At 39.4% G+C, this 24,808-nt stretch overlaps 1 protein-coding gene across 4 annotated transcripts in view; it reads right to left on the minus strand.

The window, feature by feature from the left end:
- LOC124135001 (T-box transcription factor TBX2-like) overlaps positions 1 to 24,808 on the minus strand; it is a 91,508-nt gene that overhangs the window by 40,344 nt on the left and 26,356 nt on the right. For 2 of the 4 annotated variants that reach the window (XR_007221010.1, XM_046500151.2), the window contains exon 1: positions 4,388 to 4,855. Coding sequence is in view for 3 of the 4 variants with exons in the window: in XM_046500151.2 (XP_046356107.2) it covers positions 4,388 to 4,746 (359 nt within the window). In the remaining variant the exon portion in view is untranslated. Of the gene's footprint in view, positions 1 to 4,387; positions 4,856 to 24,808 lie in introns of those variants that run through there. The other 2 variants (XM_046500152.2, XM_046500153.2) reach the window with 2 other exon arrangements.

Consider the following 24,808-nt stretch of genomic DNA (forward strand, 5'->3'; position numbering starts at 1 on the left):
ACTCATCCGTAGTATAATTTGAAAAGGAGGGACTGAGTGCGGAATGACTGCATTTAATATGCCTTGGGATACCTTCACGCTTCTGGCAATGTGCATTGTCATCGATAGCGCGGAAGTTGTTTTGCTAGTACTTACATTAAACCGAATTCAAGTTCCGTTAAGTAAAACGTACGGACCATCGAGCATGAAAGAGCCCTATATTCAAATTTGTGTGGAATTAAACAAAGAAAAATCAATATATCAAACGAATGTGTTTTTTCATTGTTATGAATATATTTCCTGCTTGACAGATGAAATAGACGTAATTTGGTAATATATTTGAATTGAGATGGTTGGAGAAGTCTGTCGTTCATGCATGTCATCACACATCTATCACAGGTGTTCGTTTCATGCTGATGCTTTTTCTTTTCATCATATCTATATCAATAAAATTTGTATTGAAACAAATTCGCCTGGAATTTGATAGATAATGATACTGCAAATCGTTATGCTCGATCATAAAACGAATTTGCAATCTCCATGTTAGATCAAACAGTGACCCCTTGGCTGTGTTTCTCAGTAAAGGGAGCATATATATGCTTAATGATGTAACCTGCCGCGATATGTTACACCTCTTCATATTTTCAAAGCAATAGGTGTCAACATATTTCAAATGCACCCTATCATTATGCTGGTGTTTGACAGATGCTGAATTGTTGTTGTTTTGTATTCAAAAGGCTGAACATTAAAAACTCCCTTCAATGAGTCTTCAACACCGGGGCCTGACATATACAATCGCTTCAAACAAACATCGTCACCGTGCTTCAATTACACTTCATCCCCACTGATTCAGAAATATTTCATGGCTAGTTTAACCACACGTGATAACGATACAGAAAGAAATACTTCAAAGACACAAACAAAACGATATGCTGAAATATCTACGTTCAGTCTGAAATTGGTTATAAATGTGACTAGACACATGTTCAATGACTTTGTGTTAATACAAATACTGTAACAACATGTGACAAGATATGTGAAAGATATCTGCTTATATACAGATGGTTCTGTATAGGGGGCGGTTTATAGACATGAATATGATGACTGACGTGTGTAAAATACAACGGACTCCGTTCTTTGATAAGAGCTTCAAGACCCCATTCTAAACATTGCATAGCAGGCGTATACAGGTAAGATGGGTCGGGTGAACGCGGTGGGTCGATAGGAAGACAGAAAAGAAGAGGACAAAAGGTGGAGGAATTAATGATAGAATGATACGCGAAACAAATATGGGGGTTAAAGGATTACTCTGATTGAAGGAAGCAACCGCAACTCGGAATATTGGTTGTTTATGAATTTGCGACGAAAAGGGAATTTAATTAAATCGTGAAACAGTTAACAGAAGAAGATATGAAAGTGTTTTTGTTCAATTTCATCATAGAGGGGGAAATAAACTGGTTCTGTTTCCCCATTATACTTTATATTCACGAGTGGCATGCACTTGATCTGTGAACGTAACACCTTATCATCTATCACAGGTTTGGATTCAATGCAGTGCCTTCCTTGTACAATGTCTAAATGCGCTTCGCGTGAATCAGCAAAAAAACAACACATTTTCCTTGTATAATATAATGAGATTCCATTCATTAAAAATCAATGTAGAGTGATATGCCACATCAATGCAAGTACCAACAGTTACTATGTACTGACATTAAATTGATATACGCCGACGTTTACAAAGGGCATTGTGTAAGCTGTATTCCAAAGCTCTTTATCTTATAAAACGATTGACATTTACAACATAAAAAATACTCGATTTCAAAACATCAGATTTAAATACATTTCAAGACTATTTAGGATAACGATAAACGTGTTTAAGCTAGTGTTTTTTCCTCATAAGACAAAAACACACAATAGAATATAATAACGAGCCTGATACACGCCAACAGTTATCAGAACGTGTATTTAAATACGAGACACACTTATCAAGACATGTCTTAAATGTGAATGCATTATATTCGAACATTACTTCACGCGAGTCTCGTTTAAAACAAGATGCAAGTCTTCTAGACTTGTATAGATTGTTTACACTTATTGACCCGCTCAAAAACAACACCACAAAATAAACAGGGGGTCCTTTGTATATGTCTTTGTCAAAGTGCCCTTTGTACGTGGTTGTCAATGCAATTTGTCACATGTAATTTATCGTTAATTATATGTACATTTCAGTTCAATAATTTACAAGACAAATACGTACTTTGAAAAAAGATACTTGCGACAAGGTTAATACAACCGATAGTAAGGCTTGGAAGGTAGTGGAAATGTGATGAACCTAGATCTCGGGAAGATAAGAACGCTGAACTTAAATTTATCGTGCATGTAGCTTTCTCCAAAACCTATTACCAAAGAATATTACATGAATGTAGATATGGTGTAAGTTATTCCCACGTTGGAATATGTAGTATGGTAAATGCAGGAAATAATGTTCGGCAACTGTTGTCGTTGAGAGTCGACATGTTTAATAGAAACTACGAGCATGTCAGTTGTCAATAACGAGTTGCAATCTACAACATATATCGGAAAACTTCATAATATTACATGGCGAAATCACTTGAGACTTACGTCGTGTCATTGCATAATCATTTTATGTAAAACTGTTTGTTGATTTTTTAACTGAACAGGACGTCACATTGTAGGTGTTGATGATTGTTTACCCAGGCAACGAAATTAATAATTATATATAACAACATTTGCGTATAGTTAAGTGTTGTATTCTCATAATATGAAGGTGTCAAAGGGAATTTTACACTAACAATAACAAAACATTAGACTGGCCTAAATCGATTGCATTCTGTGGTTCCATTCGAGAAATGTCTTGATTTATTTCTCTTGTACATATTCATTAATCTGAGAGTAGCATATCTGTGTAGTATTGTTTATGAAATGCACATTAATAACTGTCGAAGTGTAATATTCATGTCAACAAAATGACAAATGTTTTAAACTTGGACCAGACATATATCTTCCACTGTGATCCATGCAAGTAGTTGGAGACAAGTGTGAGACAATATGATCCAAATTAGATATCAGTTCGTCCAAAATGTTTACTTTGGAATAACTGTCAAAATATATGTACTATTTAGAACTGAAATTTCAACTATTTCAACAATTTCAAAATAAGTATATTGGCTTATAGTTAGTAATAGACTTGAATGTTCCATGGGTTTTTAAATGGATATTCCACGTTTATGATGCATTCATTATATTAATGCTTCCACAACAAGCATCGGTGGCCATAAATCATGTTGCTCCATATCGTGAATTTGACACTTGTTCACATCAACCATCAAGTGTGCACGTTTAGGTAAAATGTGTTGCTTATTTCATATCTATATGATATAGAGTGGAACACGCCACCCGATGCTACCCACACCACATTTCTTGATAGGCGCTAGTATGTCTATTTTATTTCAATCTAAACAACATATATGTACATTAGTGTCACTGGATGACAGACTTCAAGTCAATTACACAACAATGGACCTGACAGCGACAATATGATCGGATATAAATGTTGTCGTTCCAAAGAAATCAACACGGTTTGATGTAAATTTTCAGTATGTTAATTACAGCGTTTATCCGTTTTGAGAGGTTAAGTGCCGAAGCATCTGTTTAAATGACGAGCTTTGAAATTAATGCGTTTAACTACAACAAACATTGCCTGTAGGGATGATGATGATGTAAACTAAACATACATTATCACAATTATACCTGTAGAAAGACCAGAGTGCCACCTTTAAGTTGGACTTCACTGATAAAATAATTATTTTGCAAAATGTAAGCCTTCCTGTGGCCTTAATGCTGTGTTAGCATCCAAGCCATGCATGTCAAATAATACTATTATAGACTCTAACACTTAGAACGGTTATAGTCTTTGAATGTATATATAAGATCATTAAAAACATAATAGTCGTTTTGCAAATAAAACATCCTATTCCGGTCATTTGTAATACATCGTAAAATTATGATAAATAACGGAATGGTAAATAAGGACTGTTTCAGATATTACCAGTATAAAGTATTTACAACCACATGTGATATATACATTGATTGTATATCCTGTTGTAGTGTTAATGTAACTGTATTTCACGGTTATCTCGTGACACAGTTTTGGACATAATACATCGACAGCGAATCAATATCGCACGTACCGTTGGCGAAACACAATACTGAATAATATTCCACATTTGATCCGTCGTAATTAGTCTTCCCATTGTGGTGTACCCAACGAGATAGAAGTGTCTTTATTCGTGTGTATATCAGCAGAATATGTATTCTCTTGTCAATTTCATCCCGTCCTGACGGAAATGTGCAGATACGTTGTCAATAGCGGATTAATTGCACCTACCTGCCAGATTTTGTTATAACCATCTCCGTGCCGAGTTTGTGGAAGCTCTCCCACAATTCTTTGCTTTCTAGCTCTACTTTGGGGTCATCGTTGACCTCAATGTCGGGGGGTTCCATCCCACGTAGGGGTCTGAAGGGGTCGTGGTGCGACATCATGTCCGAGGGGGTCATTGGACCACGCCCAAGCCCATGCTGGAGCTTTGGAAGCAGGGACGCAGCTAGCCCGGGGTGCTGTATCGTCATCGTTGGGAGGAAAGGCGACTGAGAGAGGAGAGAGCCCATCGCGTAATCCATGGGTCTGTGAATTAGAAAGGGATTGTACGCCATGATTGAGTTCTTTGCTGTGTCCGGCAAAATCATGAGCGAGATACTAAACCTACGGCTAAGGCTACATGTACTGAGTTATGTGATCGACTCTTGCCTGTGGCCCATCGCCGGTATTACACATGCATTATGCTCGGCATTGTTCCGCGGCGAAAGGGCGCCACCGATTGGCCGCGCTATCTGCCTCTCAACCAATCATTTAACGAGCGGGGCGGGGTTTTGACAAGTACACATGTTACTGCGCTCACAAAGAGGTGTCGCTGTACTCTCCGCTCTCATGTCAAATTGTGCTACGGGGTGACATGTCAACTGCGACGGAAACCTTCCCACGAAATAAAACCAGTCAGAATGTTTTATTTTGCAAAGTATGAAGCCAAACAATAAGTTCGCTCATTCCTTTTGCCATATAAAGAATGATACGCCGTTTTGAAATCAATGCGTAGTGTATACAGCGAGAAATCGACCCACTTCGTCTGTAGTCGATTTCTCGCGTCAAGCCCCGCCCCCGAGTTTGACTGACAGGCTGAGGTGTGAATATCGTGGTTAACTGTCACATATCGATTTCAGTGTATGTGTAGATCTCCTGTCGCCCGCTAATGTTTGGATGTCTCTAACATAACGCGAATGTACACACAACCCCTTGTTCAGTGGGGTTTCGCTCGAACCACGTATTCCCTTTCAACCCCAACCATCAATCGCCGACTGAGGCAGTCGGTCGAGAGAGGGTGCGCGACTCGCTGTAGCATGATTTGCTGTTTTCAAATTCCAGCCTAACTTAGCCTTGTAAGTACGGCTGGCGCCAAGGCTGTGACGTCACGCCCTCCGGCACGCTGTCCCGAAGTTGTATCGTGGTGTTTATACCGGGCAGAGTCGCCATAGCACAAACACGCCGTTCGTCGACATATTGTCTCCCACATCGTAGGCCAGTCGGCGTTGTTTTAAGGAGGCAATATGTCAGATTTGTGACATATTCATTGAAATATTATATTTATTTGTCCAGTTGTTGATGATAAGAAACTGGGTGGTCATTTAGTCATTTATCAGCCCAATTAGACTCAACGCAGGATGTGTATTACAGGAGATTAGTCCTCTGACATGCTAACCGGCGTCATACTTTATCTAAACTGACATTCCCATCAACGAAATCGACATCCTAAACTGTCATTCGATCCCGTAGTCTAACATGCAATACCTGCCTGTCGATTTCACCGACTACAGTCATCTACATCCACGTTGATCGCCCCCTAGATGACTTTATACAGCGCCTCGACAGATCCCCCCGATAACTTTGTTTGTTTACGAGCGCCAGCTTTCGGCCTTATAATAACACTTGAGTGACATTTAACTGAGTGAAACCTACCAAAGACCAATCAGCTATACACACCGGCTTGCTCGACAAGTTGCAATGTAACATGAGAGTAATTAATAAGTACCCTCTAAGCGTACAAGGTGCTAGTCCCGTGGTCGCCAGCTAACACGGACTGCTGTAGGCCCAGGTCGAATCTGTCCGGCGCCGGGCGTCTAGGCCTGAATGCACAATTGTCAAGGCCGACATGTGTAGCGGGAATGTGTAGGCTTTAGTGTTATAACACTCTTTGGCAACTCTGTTACACGTGACATCATTAGGAGATAAGCCGGAATGAGAGATAGAGAAATATCTCCGCGAGAGAGTATGTGTACAGGAAAATATACTTATGAGAATAGGAGAGTTTCATTAGATGATTTGAACACGAGGCTTGAGAGAGCGCGTGCGCTTGAGGGAGAACATGTGACAGAAATGTAAAGAGAAGGGTGCGATGTATGCATGAGACATATTGTGAACGTGTGGTAAAACGAAATATTCGCACGGAGCAAGAAAGTATGAATAAATACCATATGCATGAAGGCAGATATTGAGGAGTGATGTATACATAGGGTAATACATGAAAGAGAGTTAAATAATAAGAGAATGAGACAAGAGAGAGAGAGAGAGAGAGAGAGAGACAGATAATTATATCCACGAGAGTGTGTATGAGGGAACATATGTATGAAACATAAAGTACATGGGGGAATATATGCATGAGACATAAAGTGTGTATGGGGGAATATATGTATGAGACATAAAGTGTGTATGGGGGAATATATACGATGAGACATAAAGTGTGTATGGGGGAACATATGTATGAGAGTGTGTATGGGGGAATATAGGCATGAGAGTGTGTATGGGGGAATATATGCATGAGAGTGTGTATGGGGGAATATATGCATGAGAGTGTGTATGGGGGAATATATGCATGAGAGTGTGTATGGGGGAATATATGCATGAGACATAAAAGTGTGTATGGGGGAATATATGTATGAGAGTGTGTATAGGGGAACATATGTATGAGACATAAAGTGTGTATGGGGGAATATATGTATGAGACATAAAGTGTGTATGGGGGAATATATGTATGAGACATAAAGTGTGTATGGGGGAATATATACGATGAGACATAAAGTGTGTATGGGGGAACATATGTATGAGACATAAAGTGTGTATGGGGGAACATATATATGAGACATAAACCGTGTATTGGGGAATATATGTATGGGACATAAAGTGTGTATGGGGGAATATATGTATGAGACATAAAGTGTGTATAGGGGAACATATGTATGAGACATAAAGTGTGTATTGGGGAATATATGTATGAGAGCGTGTATAGGGGAACATATGTAGGAGACATAAAGTGTGTATGGGGGAATATATGTATGAGACATAAAGTGTGTATGGGGGAACATATGTATGAGACATAAAGTGTGTATGGGGGAATATATGTATGAGACATAAAGTGTGTATGGGGGAATATATGCATGAGAGTGTGTAAAGGGGAACATATGTATGAGACATAAAGTGTGTATGGGGGATATATGTATGAGAGTGTGTATGGGGGAATTGTATGCATGAGACACAAAAGTGTGTATGGGGGAATATATGCATGAGAGTGTGTATGGGGGAATATATGCATGAGAGCGTGTATTTTGGGAACATATGTATGAGACATAAAAGTGTGTATGAGGCAATATATGCATGAGAGAGAACATGTATGGTAGGAACTATGTGACAGATGGGTGATACTTAGTTGAGAAATAAATGAGGTAGTCGTAACTTTTTTGTTTCTACGATATGCAGATAAAACGATCGCAAACAACACTGATAATCAAACAGTACATGGAACTCGTTCCAAATATGCGTGACAAAAACAGTATAATAAATATACTGTCGATTGAAACGCGTGCTTGTTAATTTCAAACAGACTGACAGCATTCACCGTCAATATCATGTATCTAGTTGTTAATAGCCCCCGACACGAGTCACAATAACATCCCACGTGACTTTCTTATCAGGAAGGAGATGGCCGTCGGAGGAAAAGTGTATTTAATCCAGATTATATCTATTTGATATGATAATGAGCGTGATCTAATCATTTGACAAATTATTGGATATCAGACACAGACGTGTCTATTTCGTTACGCGATCGGAACATCAGAGAAGGAACCTGATTTGGTTTTTAGTTTGACAAGGTTTCTATAAGGAAATATATTTTTTGAATAACCTCACTACTCATCCTCACATGAATACATTTTTCAGAGGTTTTGACGATAATAATGACATCAGCACGATTGTTGACTCTGTGTAAATTACCCATTTTATTTACTCTGTATAAATTGACTTGTAAACTTGCACAACACATTAGAACTATTGGGTTTGGGCCTAAAGATTTCGACCCTTCTTGCACTCATGCCACATTTCACTCATTGACTATAGTATCGGTTAGATGAAGGCTCATGCTTAACCTGCAATCCAATATTACTCATAAATCTCTGCAATATCGTTTCTATTTTTCTGAAGCATTCTGAAGAAGCAGTAAATATTTTTTTCTTAAAGGAAATAATACAGTAATCATCAGACTATTCATAAACAATTACTACTATCTTTGTTAGATTTCGTTTCGTTTCAGACAAAATTATACGTTTGGGTTATACTAATTTTTAAAGAGCCTACGAACAAAAAGGCGTTCCCTTCGAAAAGCCAATCCAAACAATACCAGTAAAAACTGGAATGCTAGACATGGTTATGATGCGTTTGGACGGGTGCGACCAGCTTTCTCAAGCACCCTTGAAACAAAAACAAAACACCGTCCCGCACTAAAACGCACGTCTATACACTGAAAACGACTGCCTCTCCCCTCGAGAAGCCCAAACTCTGATACTCGGGTCGTACAATCCACTGTCGATCCGAGGGTCGCGCGACCACTTAACTGCAGTACTTGCTACTTACAGACAAGTTCGATGGGGGAGAATTTATTATTAGTGACAATGTCACCGGCTAGGACCACTTTCACCCATTCCACCATAAATTACTTTGGCGTCAGGGTTTCTCAATGGGGAGGCAGCACCACCAGGGTCTGACGAAAGTAAATAGCCCCCGATTCGCTGTCGATTGTCGATGTAAGACGTGGGATAAGGGCGATAGTGATCGCTAATGAGACGAGTAGAATCTGATGTTACGGGTACAGATATATTGTTACGGGTATGGATCTGCTGTTACGGATACAGGTCTTATGGGTAAATAAACTGACTATACATTGAACTGTTTGGCTACATTTTATAAAAAAAAATATTATGTACATTATCTTCCAGTAAATTATACCAACTATATGAAACATAAAATAACCATTTTACATCCAAATGTTTTATGTGTGAAAGATATGTTTGCATGGATCTCTTCATGGGAAATTATTATGAGAGGGTCCGTCAATAGTAAAGACAAACTCTTTGCTGAATTTACATTTTTCTCGATTACTCAACAGAATGTACACTCTTTAATAAACGTGTAACGACCCCCGGTTTTTTTTAAAACACGTGGATTAGAAATTACGAATAAGAACACAGTTACACGCAGATTGCAGGTACACCATAAATAGGGCAGAATTCACGTGCACTTTTAGAAATCTGAACTTAAGCGACCCAAGATCATAAGGCGACAAAAACCAGATCATAATAGATTGTCGAGATAAACACATGCACTGATAGGTAGACATTGTGTCTCTCATAGTTATCAGCATGACTCGATGAAATTCACACTTTTACGCAAAGAAAGCGAGTTTTGTCCGTGTCAAATGGTGATATGCACACGGCGCTGAAGGCAAGGAGGGCACAGACACACAGGCACCGAGTCGGCATAAGACCTAAATTTCTGCTGCGTTACTAATTTACTTATCTTTAGACTTATTAACGATTATACGGATTATTGAGTACGTACAAGAGCCTGTGATAAACACTCGAACGCCGCCCTTGTTTGACATCTTGCAAGCAAAATGCATGAATAACAGCGGGCAGAGAGCGTCGCCCTGTCGCACACCTATCGCTAATGATGTGGATGATTAACTCGTTTTAGGAGCTTACGGTGAACTCGTTTGATTTGAATCGATAATCCGCACACCTCCCCTGTGTAATGGTTGGTGTGAACTACCGGAGGGATTAGGTAGTTTGAATATAGCACACTTTTGGAGAAAATTATGATTATTGTTGTGTATTGAAATAATAAAATGCACTAGTGTTACGTTAGATGTAGAGGTGGTATTATTCCCATATACAGTAACATATATTGTCGATGGTACTCTGTGCAATGAATGGCGATGGTTTAAAGCAGTAACACTTATAAAGATAAAGACAAACATAAACACAGTAATCGTAAAAAATAAGAATAATTAAAACAGAAAGATATATGAAACGCTGATGAATTGAAGGGGCAATCCAAAAGTACATGACTATTAATACATATTCCACAATTTGAAAAAAAACTAACACAAATATAACCGCAGAAGTAACGAAGGTTGCGTTACATAAATATGAATAGTGTGATGATAATAATGAGGTGATGAAAACAAGACACTATAGCAATAACCACGCAACAGTGAATCCCCGTTTCACCGACTACCACGTAATTCCGAACATAATTTCTGCATACTTGCACACTATTTACAGACCGCCTTCGTATAGCTGGAATATTGCTGAGTGTGGCGGTAAACAACAACCAAACAATACATTCAAAGGGACATTACTCGGTGACCCCTTAGCCCATAAATATGTGTTACAATGTAGATATTTCAATTTGTTTCATTAAATATAAATTCCTTTCCTCTATACTCTATTCCCATTGTATAAAAACGTCACAAAGGAGACAAGGCTGTACTATCAACCATTAATTTTAAGTCTGGAAATGGATTTTGTTATTAGCATCTAGTGTTACACTGAGACAATATCTCAGCGCAAAATGATGATCATTAACTGCCAGATTAGTACGCACCATAAAATTTAATTAAACAAACCAAACAAATCATCCTGGGTCCACTGCCACCTGGCCCGATGAGTCCAGTACTCCTTTAAGTATATTCAGTCGGGCATTTTCCATCTTTATGTTTCAACACCTCATTGACATGTGTTTAAGACTCGATACTGTTCATTCATTCCGAACATGCATAAAAGGCATAACTGCTAATTTCATTTCGCTCGGATCATTCCGAGGTTCGCCAGTTGTTACATTAAGCGCATAGACGGTATTCTACACACACACAATGTTCGGGTGACATGATACATTAGGATGATAATTTAATATCAAAACCATTTCAACAAGTATGATCCCAGTACAAATACATTCTACATAGGGGTTATCACTATCCATCAAAATATCGCATCTGTTGAGACTGCGAGAGAAACAACAAAGGGACATCTTGTTCATTTCACGCCCATACATTTCAGCATGTCAGTAATAATAGCCAAATCACCGGCATAACATTCTCCATAACATCCAATGAGGACGACAGCGCATGCGTGCGGACGCCCAAATCGCCATTTTTTTGCTTGATGAAGTAAGGGAGTGGCGAAATGTCCCCCAAACACGAGAATCTCACCGATGCATGAGACATTTCATCGACCGAAGATTAGTTCAACGGTGCTACATTACCGTATTTCCCCATATGAAATGAGCGCGGGTTTTAAACTGAAGGGCACCTTAACGATTTGGATTAATTTACTTTTTTAATGTAACCATGTTGTAATAACAAACACTAAATCATATCTTAGGTGGTGAGGTGTTGGGGGGGGGGGGGGGGAGTAGCTTTCCTTATATTTTGCTTGTTCAAGTCTACCGCTTATTTGTTACACAATTGGTCCCAATTATCTGTCCTGACACTCGTTGGATCGTATCTGGTATAGCTAGGCTAAGCAAATGAGTTGAGTTTAACGCCGCTCTGACCAGCAAACCAGTTATCACGGATTGTCAGCTTCATGTGGGAGGAAAGCCCGAAAGGCTGCAGGACTCAGACGTTTACTACCTTTGGTGAAACCCCCGATCACGAGTATATGCTGGCAAGTCCCAGAGACATAATCGGGGCGAACCGGGATTCGAACCCTCTAAGCCAGCGTGTTAATGTCTATCTATGCATATCTAGAGCATAGACTGACGCTTGAAATGCCATCACAGGTCTCGATGCCTGTTTATTTGTTCTATGGAATGAATATGTCAGGACGTCTTTTTTTCAGTGGGCGAGCATGGCTTTCGACTGTTTCAGCAATATTTGGGGAATCAAACCCAAATGTTTGTATGACGAGCAAACGCTTTAACCACTAGGCATGAACGTGCCATATGTGTTTTATTTGAAACGAAATACACAATCCAATATATCACTCCATTTAACAATCGTTAATAACACAGTTTGTAGAAGAAAGGGCCCACTCAAATATGTGTAGACGAGTGTTACACGGCATAATAACCGTTCTGACATTAACGAAAAAAACCAAATTACTCAAAAAGATGACTCGAATTCACACGCAGCACAGCCAGTGAAAATAACAGTAATATAGTAAAAGTCACAGCCCCTTCTATGTGTGTGACTTTTAAATTCAATTTGTGACATTGCCAGATTCTTAAGTTAAGAAATGAAACCGACGACCCAATAAGACTGATGCTTTTAAAATAGAATGATATAATATTATTGAAAATAGAACCTATTATATAATCACAGTCATAACGATGAGAAATTGAAACAGAGTCTATCCCAATAACTGGATGATTACTCACACTATCAACCACTGGGTTTCCTGAGCCAGTTTGAACATGCCTGATGTCCACCTTATCCAAGCTGACATTCAAACGTGGTCGTCGTCTTTTCGATGGTACTCACTCACCATCATTTCACCTTACCCGTTCGTACATTATGGAATGAAAGCGAAACTGTGTGGTGAATGTTGAGCGGCCACACAAACCATTTGACCACTCCCCATGCCTTTACCCTTAACCCAGTTCACGCCGTGACTACAACACGTTCATGTACTAAAGTGGATGTTTTAAACAAACAGTAATGCAACAAAATAAGAAACTTGGGTGAATGGTACATTCCAATATCACAGGTAACTGCATAACCACACAAATGGTATGTTACAATGGTAAGGGAAGCACATGTTTAGTAGTAATCTACTCACTTGGCCACTTAGGAAAAATAAATGATTATATCAAAGTAAGGTTTACATAAATGTTGTTACAATGGTAAGGGAAAACATGTTTAGTAATCTACTCACTTGGCTACTTAGGTAAAGTAAATGATTATATCAAAGTAATGTTCACATAGATGTTATGTTACAATGGTAAGGGAAAACGTGTTTAGTAATCTACTTACTGGGCTACTTAGGCAATGTAAATGATTATATCAAAGTAATGTTGACATAGATGTTATCTTACAATGGCAAGGGAAAACATGTTTAGTAATCTACTCACTTGGCTACTTAGGAAAAGTAAATGATTATATCAAAGAAATGTTCACATAAATGTTATGTTAAAATGATAAGGGAAAACATTTTTATTAATCTACTCACTTGGCTACTTAGGCAAAGTGAATGATAATATGAAAGTAATGTTGACATCAATGTTATGTTAAAATGGTAAGGAAAACATGTTCAGTAATCTACTTACTTGGCTACTTAGGCAATGTAAATGATTATATCAAAGTAATATTGACAGACACCGCTCTTTATCAGTAAATTAGATATGGAGATAACATGGGCGATATACATGCTATATATATATATACGAAAAAAACATAAAACTATGATTGAAATGGATAGAAGTTAAGGAAAAGGTTTATCCAATAGATCACAAACAAAAAACCTTCAGTCATAACAAATCAAGTCAACTAGCCAAGTTTTACTCAGATACACCGCCGCTGATTCAAAGACGAGATTGTAAATTCAAACCGTCTCATGTCCCTTGTAATTAGCGTGGTATGTACCGAAATCCACCACCATTAAGAACCCATAGCTGTGTAATATAGACCATATACTAGTTAATTAACAGAGATAATAGACATGCAATATACAAGTCGCCGCACTACTTTGTCATATACACTGGATAAGGTATCAAAGAAACTGACAAGCTTGTGAGTGAAATCGACAACAGCACTGACAGTATAACACCTTTATTTGCTACTAACGCAAATGGCGTCAGGGAAATGATACAATGAGTATCAAAGGCGGCTGCCCTTATTGTCAATTTCATCTTCAAAGGGCTGATGGACACCTTGTAAATAAGCCTGTCATGTGTGGTACGTGACCGCACATGGACATGAAATCCGCATCATTCCGTGATTGAATAATACGTTAGTCTCCATACTTCACAGTGAAATCGACAAAGGTTGTAATTGAACATTTTCAGTTTCAAACGAAAAGAAAGGATTGGGGATGGATTATGTGGTATCCCGCGCTAAATAGCATACCTTGTTATCACCGTTGTCGGTTTCCGTTTTGATGTATCTAAGTTCGATATTAAAAAAATATATTTATAAATGTCAAGCTGTTTTTCAATATAATTGAGAATTAGATATAAAAAAATCTATTGTGGAAAAGTTAATTGAAGTGACTTTTTCTTTCTTACCTAGCACATACATCAAGTATTTTGACACACAATCTTGCTGTATTTATTTGCATGTCAAATCCTTATATGTCAAAGTATAAAGTGAAAGCACAGGTGGTTACACGGCTTTAGATCAATAATTGGCTAGATATAGAAAGATCCAAAAAAAAGCGAGTTACTTTCAACAAAATCTTTAGAAAATGAAGTCCCACACTGACCCAAATTTATGTTCTTTTTGACCTGTGTTGCCCATAATAAAGATAAATGTTTCTAAATTTCCCACGATTAGGGAATTGGAGAAATGGACTATTAGCCCTTTAAATCCTTGTTGCACGGACTAGCATGCAAAACTGAAATGCCTCTTAAAAGACGCATTGTAAAACATCCGGAACGCCATAGCAACGTTTACGGATATGAACGACGCGTATTTTCGAGGTTATACAAGAAACAAAATAACAAACAGTCTCGCGACTTCCCCTAAACCGTGCGCCTGTGTTACGTGCTGACTGCGACGGTTAGGGCAGGTTGCAATAGCAAAGTATCAAACTGCCATCATTGAGAACAATTGTTTAGACAAAGGCGATCCGAGATAACAGACTGCGTAAGTATCTGTTAGATGCCCGTGGCTGATCTCTCCGGAAATGGCGGGAAAATGCGCGAGTTTCCCCTACTTGGCGTCATCGGCGATGCCCGGGACGATATAGAAAGGTCACGGGAACTTGGAGCCGGAAGTGGCGGTCACGTGATGAAAACTGATATTAGAGTAACCTCCCTTGAGCTACATGGGCCAGAACGTTCGACCGTTTTATTTCAACACTGACGGCCTACGAAATAACGTATTTCTTTCAAAAATCAAAATAATCTGCTGGAAAATAAAAAAATGAAACAGTATGAATAGAATAGTGACACATTGATTATTTAGGGGCTGGTCATTATTATTATTATTATTATTATTATTATTATTATTATTATTATTATTATATGATACTGCCCCCCGCGGAGATTCCGCACACTGAAAATCACAAATGGACTACAGTGACAGGAATACACACTTGGTGCCTCCACATGTATGTAAATATATACCATAGAAATACCTCCCCTGGAGACGATTATCTGCAGAAACAGACTCCGCTGTGTGTAAAAGGCAAAATAGCGATAATATTATGAACGGATCACTGAAAATCAGTGATGACACCTTATGTTAACCAAAGTATAAAATTACAAAATGTTGGATCCGTCTAAAATAGTCATGAATCGAAAACTGTCAGTGATCTTTGCACACACGTCAGTTACCCTGCAGTGGTGCTTCAATCTGTAAATTAATTAGAGAACAGTGAGTGACAGTGTTTTACGGCGCAGTCAGATATATTCCAGCCTTTCAGGGTCTGAATGTAGATGTTTGAGACCGGACCAGTGGCAAAGCAGTGGTCAGTCGCATGAGCAAGGATCTACACCATCGGGGCACAATGACACACATTCAGTTAATCGATCTAATGTTTCAGAAATTAGGATAATGTCCCATCATGCTCTTGAACCCAACTCACAGTAATTTGTTGTGTAGCGTTGCTCCCCCTAGCTGTATTCGGATAAGCTAGTTATCCTGATTATGACACATGCTCGCAGCCTTTAAAAAAATGTCTAAGGTTTATCTGTTTAACTTTTGGCCTTCGTCCCATATTAAGCAGTCACGCCGTCTTACTGCAATACGGTATAAAGCGGCGGTGGAGTAGCCTCGTGGTTAAAGTGTTCGCTCGTCACACCGAAGGTCTGGGTTCGATTCCCCACATGGTCACAATGTGTGAAACCTTTCTGGTGTCCCTTGCCGTGAGATGGCTGGAATATTGCTAAAAGCGGCGTAAAACCATTCTCACTCACTCACTCAAGGCAGAGTGAAACCGTAAAGGTTCTAATATTATTTAAATCATATAATATATGGTTTAAGACACATCTCCACGACATAGTCTACACTGTAATAGACAATGGTTTTCCGTCACTTGCGCAATGCACACTACGTCAATCACTACGCCGCCAAACGTTCGTGAGCAAGTCTCATTTATTACACAATTAATCACTTTAGCGAGATATTAATCCGCGGACACTCTCTGTCAAATTACCAGTCGCATATCTTGATGTATGCTGTGCATCCCACGAGCGCAATGTAAAGTTGCACGCTAATATTGATAACTTCGCTACATTTAGTCCGTCTAATGGGGTTCAGTATGCATTAATATCAACCGATTATATCTTAAGGATGAAATATATGGTCCAAACCCGGTTTGTGCATAGATACAATGAGAGCTTATTACTTGTGGAATCAGGGTGTCAATATCACATGACGTACTTCGTCATGTACCTGACACGAAACATACACGGTAGAAATGGAACATGTTTCAACGCACAAGGTGTATCACTAATGGGACAATGGATGCGACATTGAAATCGATTCCATGTGAGAAATGGTACACGCTATAGCGTATTCTTAGGCTTTTGTTTTAACTATAGATAAGGGTGTTTTACTTTTAGTCGTATTAATTGTTGTTGTTGTTGTTGTTGTTGTTGTTGTAAGATCATCATCTTCATCATCACCACCCTCATCAACATCTTCGTTGTCGTCATAATTATAATCATCATCAACAATTAATAACCAAGATGGAGTTGAAGAGACCACAGCAGGCAGAGTTAGTAACCATTAGCATCGTCGTCATCATCATCATCATCATCATCGCCATCCTTACGATCGATGTGAAGAGACCACAGTACGCGCTATTGTTTATTGTCACCATGACCATCATCATTGTCAACATTTAAATAGGGGTACCGCAGCACGCGGAGAGGCTGATGCTCTAACATCTTAGTTCGTATAATTACAATCTTCAACGAACACAAGAACGTTTTAACTTTCGTACACTACACGCGACCATAAATCTTATAAATAATAGCCTCGTTTTGAACACAGGAACAAGTGGCGATTTTCTAAAACCAACAATACATACGGCAGACATGAAAGAGTGAGCGCGGAGGGACTTTCTCTGAACCTATTTACAAAACGACATGTAGTCCTCCAAGATCATTATCAGTTTCATAGAAAATACGACTTCGTTTAGAACTGTAATACCATCATTCCATCGCCTTTTCCTATTTAACAAGCGACGCTATGATTCTGTCGCAAAAATGATGTAGTTTGCTGATCCTTTTTTATACCCCAAGATCGTATCACGTCTGTCATTGCAGCTAATCGAAGTGGCGGACAGTTCGGCAGTTTCAAAACGAGGCACGCCGGGGTTCCATTACGTCTAGATGGACATATAACGATAAACGCCATTTCGTGGCACCTAAATTCAAATTTTCCGTGTTTCGTGTTTGTTGTGTGATGGAACAAGACTTCTTTTATGTCCTAAAGACTTTGTTCATGTCTTCTTGCGGTTCTCCGTCTGAGTTCATCACGATCCCCGCTAATATGCGCACTGAGTTATTGTGGCCGAATGCGTCAGTTTTCGATACACGAATAAAGTATTAAGGTAATTTGTCAAATCAAGATACCTGCTGGGTATATATTTCCATTTTCATGATTTATGACAGAGACGCGGATATATTTATCGATATCCTTTGCTTGCGGGTTTGTCGTAGACTGTTGTAAATTATGATGCTGTAGATATAAAACAAAAACTCATTTTTGATTCAAATGGGATTATTTAATACATTTCTGGACAGATGACTGACCACCAAATGATCTGAGTTTCGTTGAAATAATGAATCGATTCCGAAACAAGTTGAAAGGCATTCCATTATATTTTAATTGTTATTATTACATCATTTGTGAAGAGCAGGTTCAGTGAGAAGTTAACTTAATACAATAGAATAAAATATATTTACGAATTTCTGTTTCACCTCTAGCTTGATCTTAATATCGCAGATGTAACGTTTGGACTCTGCGAAGTATGGCGTTGAGAGTGTTTAAACTGAATTGAGTTTTGTAAATTGAATTGAAAATTTGAAAACACAAACAATTTAATATTTCATGAACTATTTCATGAAGTATCCCATTTCATATACTGTTCCCACGTTATCTGAATTTATGCAATATAAACAAACGTAAAAGGCTACCATGTAACTGGGGGCTATATACAAGGATTATATACAAAGGTCATGATTAATACATCAAACCGACAATCAAAGCCCATCACATATTTTGTGGAGTGTGCTCGTAAAAGCAGAACTATGGCGATATCAAGGACTAGTGTTTACGTTCACTTGTGAAATTAGCTCGCAGATGCGTCTCATGTGATTAGCAATAGATCATTTTCGAGTGACTTTTATATGATACGCATAATAACGGATACAACGCAACTGACGGCCATCACTTGAAATGCCTTTCAGGGAGAGTGTAATTAAATATGGAGTCATAAAACTGTTCAGTTTACTTCAGAGAAGACTTTTTCGCGATTGTTGTCGATGGCAGTCAAACAATTACGATGTTGTGAATGCAATCGACATCCGGATAAGTGAAATGAACAAATGATGTGTTACCGACGTTTATCGTAGGTATGATTATGCTGAGTTAGGGCCCATGCAAATATTCAATAACACTGAACATGTATATTACTTTAGTTATGCATGAGATAATAACTGTTTGAACATTTAAGCTTGTTCAATGATAAATGGTGCCTTATTCCTCACGTGTTAAGCACGAGTGAATAACTAGTTAAATAATTACAGTTGAAGGGGGCTTCACCGTCCAAACATATGGCCAGCAGGACTTGGTTCGGGTTTTAATTATGTAAGTGAGATTATCGCATTCATTTATCCATGGTCGGGGTATAAACAACATGTCATATAGCCGAGGGCATGGATATTTAATGGAAAACTCTTGTATATCTTGTAATATTGAATGTCCTGTGTTACCAATACGATGTATGACACAGTTTGCATATGCCCGGGTCCCGGACCCTGTTTGTCCAGATTGTCCGGATTGTAAAAATGCCCCAAATACCGGAGACGTACTCGGGCAAACACTCGAGTTGTTGTGTAATCGATACACATAGATATACACCTTCTGTAACAAATATGTCACGAGGGGAGGGGGACCTGTATTCGTACCCATCAAGTCCATGGGTGAGTGAATTTGGTTTAGTGTCGTTTTGAACAATATTTCAGCTCTGTGTCACGGCAATTTTGGAGAGAGATGTCTAAAACCAGGAATGATAGCACATCTCTCTCTTGGTTCCACAGTGGTAACGGAAATTCGAGTACAAATTAAGATGCTGTGCTGTGCGGCGCTACATCTTTTGTTTGTTTGTTGTTTAGAAATATTCCAGCTTTTTGACGGCGGCCTGTAAATAATGAAATCTGGACCAAGCAATCCAGTGATTTACATCATTTACATCGATCTACACCACATGGGATACGACGACATGCATCAACCAAGTCAGCGAGCCTGACCACCCGATCCCTTTTTACGCCTCTAACGACAAGCATGAGTTGCTGAAGACCTATTCTAACCGTAATCTTCACGGGTCCGGCGCTACATGTGATAACATTAGTATTAAACAATGAATGTTTCTCTGTAACTCTGCTTTTCCGGGACAGCGGTTTACACGAAGATATATGTACGACGATCCCAGAGCCTTTGCACTCGCCCTATTAACTGCCTGCTATCTAACCACGTCCTCTCTCCAGTGATTCCGCTCACTCCAAATCAATGCCATGTGTGTACTATTTTCGTAAGGTTTGGTACGTCGAAGATGTTGATATGCTAAATTAATTATGACTAACCCTACGACACCCTAACTCCCAATTCTAAGACAACCAGACATATGTCTAAGGTAATTCGATAGGAACCGACCATTTGATATTGTTGGATACTTTTTAATGATAATAAGTGATATTTAAAATGAAATATGTTTCCTTATTTTTAACAAAAACAAACATAATGTTCGCTGGATGCTGGATGACCTAAATAACTAGTTGTGATTTTTTAAATTCGTTGCACGGAAAACAAATTTGGTTGTGGTCGAAACTATCCTCTCTCTGCTAACGGCCCTAGTTGCTTAAAGCGGCGTAACACCGTACTCACTCACTCATCTGCATCTGTGTCTACTGTATAGAGTGCACGACCATGACCAGTACGTGCAGTACACACCCAGTTCAAACTCATACCCGTGGCCTGTGTGGCCTGACATGCCAGAGTTAACACACAAATACAATCTCTTATGTAAATCTTTGCAATATCGATTTCAAACACACAAAAGCACGTGTTAAACTGCTGAGCATGAAACAGAAACTGGTTTTCTCACCTACACCATTCAAAATTAAACACAGCTTACATCGCAGTATTCTAACGTTAATCAGAGAGTTCCGTTTTAAATTGTTACGATGGTGAATCCCTCTTTTGGAATAACCTATGATAAAATGAACACACGATATGCATTGTACTTCATCATAAGAGGCATTTAATTTGTGGGTTTAAAACATATGATATATGTATCGTTTAGTCATATGTTGGTCGGATGAATATCACGCAGGTTCCTAACACGTGTAACCGAATATATTCAGTGAAAGTGTGTAGCAAATGGACTTCACTTTCGTAAATACATAAGTATCAGGTGTCGGGAAAGAAACGCGAATATTGAGAGATATTGTATTTGCCAGTAAAATTGTTCTAAATTGGCGTTATGTATCAGTTGTGACTGATAGATCCTAAATAATTTATTGGGTGTTTTTAGAATAATGCGTAGAAATAATAGCTCTTCATTTGAGAAGCGAAAAAAATCCACAACGGGATCATTTAGCGAGTCTCAGCTGTTTAGAAAAGATGAATTGCTTTTAAAAATATTAATGTAAAAAATACTGTCGGGCTATGAAGAATGGGACTGGTAATGGATATAGTTAGAAACTTTTAAGAACAAAGTTTAAATCTTTCGTGTAGTTGAAGTACTTAGTGGTGGTAAATTTACAGAAACTGGCAAAAAATTAAAGCAATTTTTACAACCGGGACACACGTGTGAAATCTGAAGAGGGTCATTTCAAGAAAAACCATTTCCAATTATCTGGCGCGCACTATGTTTCGGTACATGAAGCGCGAAGGTGGCAAATAGAAGCGTTAATTCCGTGACCCTCAACCCCAGGGGACTCGGCAAATGCCGGCCAAGTTGTTTAGCCCCACCCCCCAGGGAAAGGAACGTGTGATGGTAATATTCGGAAAATAACCATTCTGTGCCCAGGGACAGCCTTGAAAAGATTGCTTTAGCATATGTTTTGTCATTCGGCGATAAGGGTGACTTAATATGGAACTGATGACGTTGTCAATGCGATGCAGCGGCCACCACCAACGTCAAAATGGCGTCGACTTGCAATCACGTTCAATTTCCGGACTTGTGAGAAAAAAAATTAAAACGGATAATGCACCGACACTCACACTTAACCATTTTCATTTGATTCCCAGCTCTCCAGTTTAGCTATACTTGTGAAAGCAGTCCTTTGAAGAGTGTTTATTTCTCCAGGCGAAGAAATGTGACAACTTGAGAGTTAGGTGAGTCGGCAATAGAATGCATGGCAGTGGGGCTGGAATAGAGCTCTTGTTATACTACCATCAAAATTACAACCACCAATATAACCACAGCGCCTACTTATATAATACCAATCCCAATACCAGTGCAAATAGTGGCACCCACACCTCTCCAACTACAACCACTGATACCATCACCTCTACACTTGCAACCAGTGATACCCTCACCTCTACAACTGCAACCAGTGATACCCTCACCTCTGATACTGCAACCAGTGATACCCACACCTCTATTACTGCAACCAGTGATACCCTAAACTCTGATACTGCAACCAGTGATACCCTCACCTCTGATACTGCAACCAGTGATACCCACACCTCTATTACTGCAACCAGTGATACCCTAAACTCTGATACTGCAACCAGTGATACCCTCACCTCTATAACTGCAACCACCGATACCCGTACCTCTACAATTGCAACCACTGGTACCCTCACCTCTATTACTGCAACCACTGATACTCTTACCTGTAATACTCCAACCACTGATGCCCCCACCTCTACTGCAACCGCTGATACCCTTACCTCTAATACTGCAACCACTGATACCCTTACCTCTACAATTGCAACCACTGATACCCTTACCTCTACAACTGCAACCGCTGATACCCTTACCTCTAATACTGCAACCACTGATACCCTTACCTCTACAATTGCAACCACTGATACCCTTACCTCTACAACTGCAACCACTGATACTCTTACCTGTAATACTGCAACCAGTGACACCCTTACCTCTACAGCTGCAACCAGTGATACCCTTACCTATAGTACTGCAACCACTGATACCCGTACCTCTACAACTGCAACCAGTGATACCCTCACCTCTACTACTGCAGATGATACTAGTGTTACTATTATAACGCCTACTAAAATATTACCAATACCACTTCTACGATAACAACTACCATCACTACCGCTTCTACCATTACAATTACTTCTACCACCTTCTACCTCAACTACTCCAACCACCACTACAGCCTCTACGGCAAGAACTACTCCGACTATCACTACCGCTTCTACCGTTACAACTACCCCTACCACCTACTGCAACATCTACTCCAACCACCCCTACCGCTTCTACTGGAACATCTACTCCTACCACCTAGACCGCTTCTACTGCAAGAACTCCTCCAACCACCACTACAGCCTCTACGGCAAGAACTACTCCTACCATCACTACCGCTTCTACCATTACAACTACCCCTACCACCTACTGCAACATCTATTCCAACCACCCCTACCGCTTCTACTGGAACATCTACTCCAACCACGTCGGCCGCTTCTACTGCAAGAACTCCTCCAACCACCACTACAGCCTCTACGGCAAGAACTACTCCTACCATCACTACCGCTTCTACCATTACAACTACCCCTACCACCTACTGCAACATCTACTCCAACCACCCCTACCGCTTCTACTACTACAACTACTCTAAGCACCACTACCGCTTCCACTACCACAACTGCCCTTACCAACACAACTGGAACAACTGCTCGTACCACCACTACCGCCTCTACTGCAACAACTACACCTACCACCACGACCGCCTCTACTGGAACAACTCCTACTATCACCCACAGACCTCACCACTACCACCTCTACGATCACCACCACTGCAGCGACTGCTTCGAACAAGAACAGCTACATTATGTTTCACACCACCACCACCACCACCGTGTTACCCCACTACATTTACACCGTCATCATCAACTGCTGCGATGATAACTGTCGTTGTTGCACAGCCCACCAACACCGTCGCAACTACATGTACTTCAAACCATGGAAATACATCTCAATTTGCCATGGAATAGGTATATACCATGAAGAACAGGCGCTCACAAGAACATTATGATTGATGTGAAAAAAAGAGAGGCGCTTCTCAGATCCACTATCATGTAGAAACGGGACGAGCCAATTATGGAGTCATTTTCCATCCCACTCTCCTAAAACATAAAATCATCAACTAATTACCCACTTACCGTTACAAAAAGAAAATGTGTAAGCGATTTGGGGTACTCTACTTCTCGTGAAAACGTAAGGTTTTTGAAAATGTGCGCGCACGATCGGCGTAACAAACGGCTAAACGGTGGAAATATTATGAATAATGGCCAGATAAAAAGATTTGGAGCACGGTGTTCAGGAAGCATATAGATTTCACCGTCTTCGAAAACATATATCTAGCGAGTAATAGACAATTAACTGGTTCTCGGGAAATAGAGAGTCGAAGCTTTCTAGGTAAACGCGTTGATTTCAGGAATCCTTAAATTAAGTGAAACGTTATCTTAGCTATACAATGGCTTACCCATCCATTAAACAAACACAAATAATGCTAAAGAGATCTACAAAGTAACGGGGAATGGAAATTGGAGACAGTTTTGAAACTGGTGATTGAATTGTGAATCCATACGGTAAAACACTGGTATTATGGCCACACTTAATGTATAAGTTTACAGTCGATTTGAGAACATCACATTTCCGATGTATCTCTGTTTATATTTTTTTAAAGGACACGTTAAATTATATATTTTGAAATTATATTGTTTGTGAATGTGACTGAGTGCTCTGCCAATTGTTATATTGATTATACTTCATGTTCTTG

The sequence above is a fragment of the Haliotis rufescens genome, unplaced genomic scaffold (genome assembly GCF_023055435.1).
Source record: "Haliotis rufescens isolate VD_foot unplaced genomic scaffold, xgHalRufe1.0.p SCAF_15, whole genome shotgun sequence".
Taxonomy (NCBI): domain Eukaryota; kingdom Metazoa; phylum Mollusca; class Gastropoda; order Lepetellida; family Haliotidae; genus Haliotis; species Haliotis rufescens.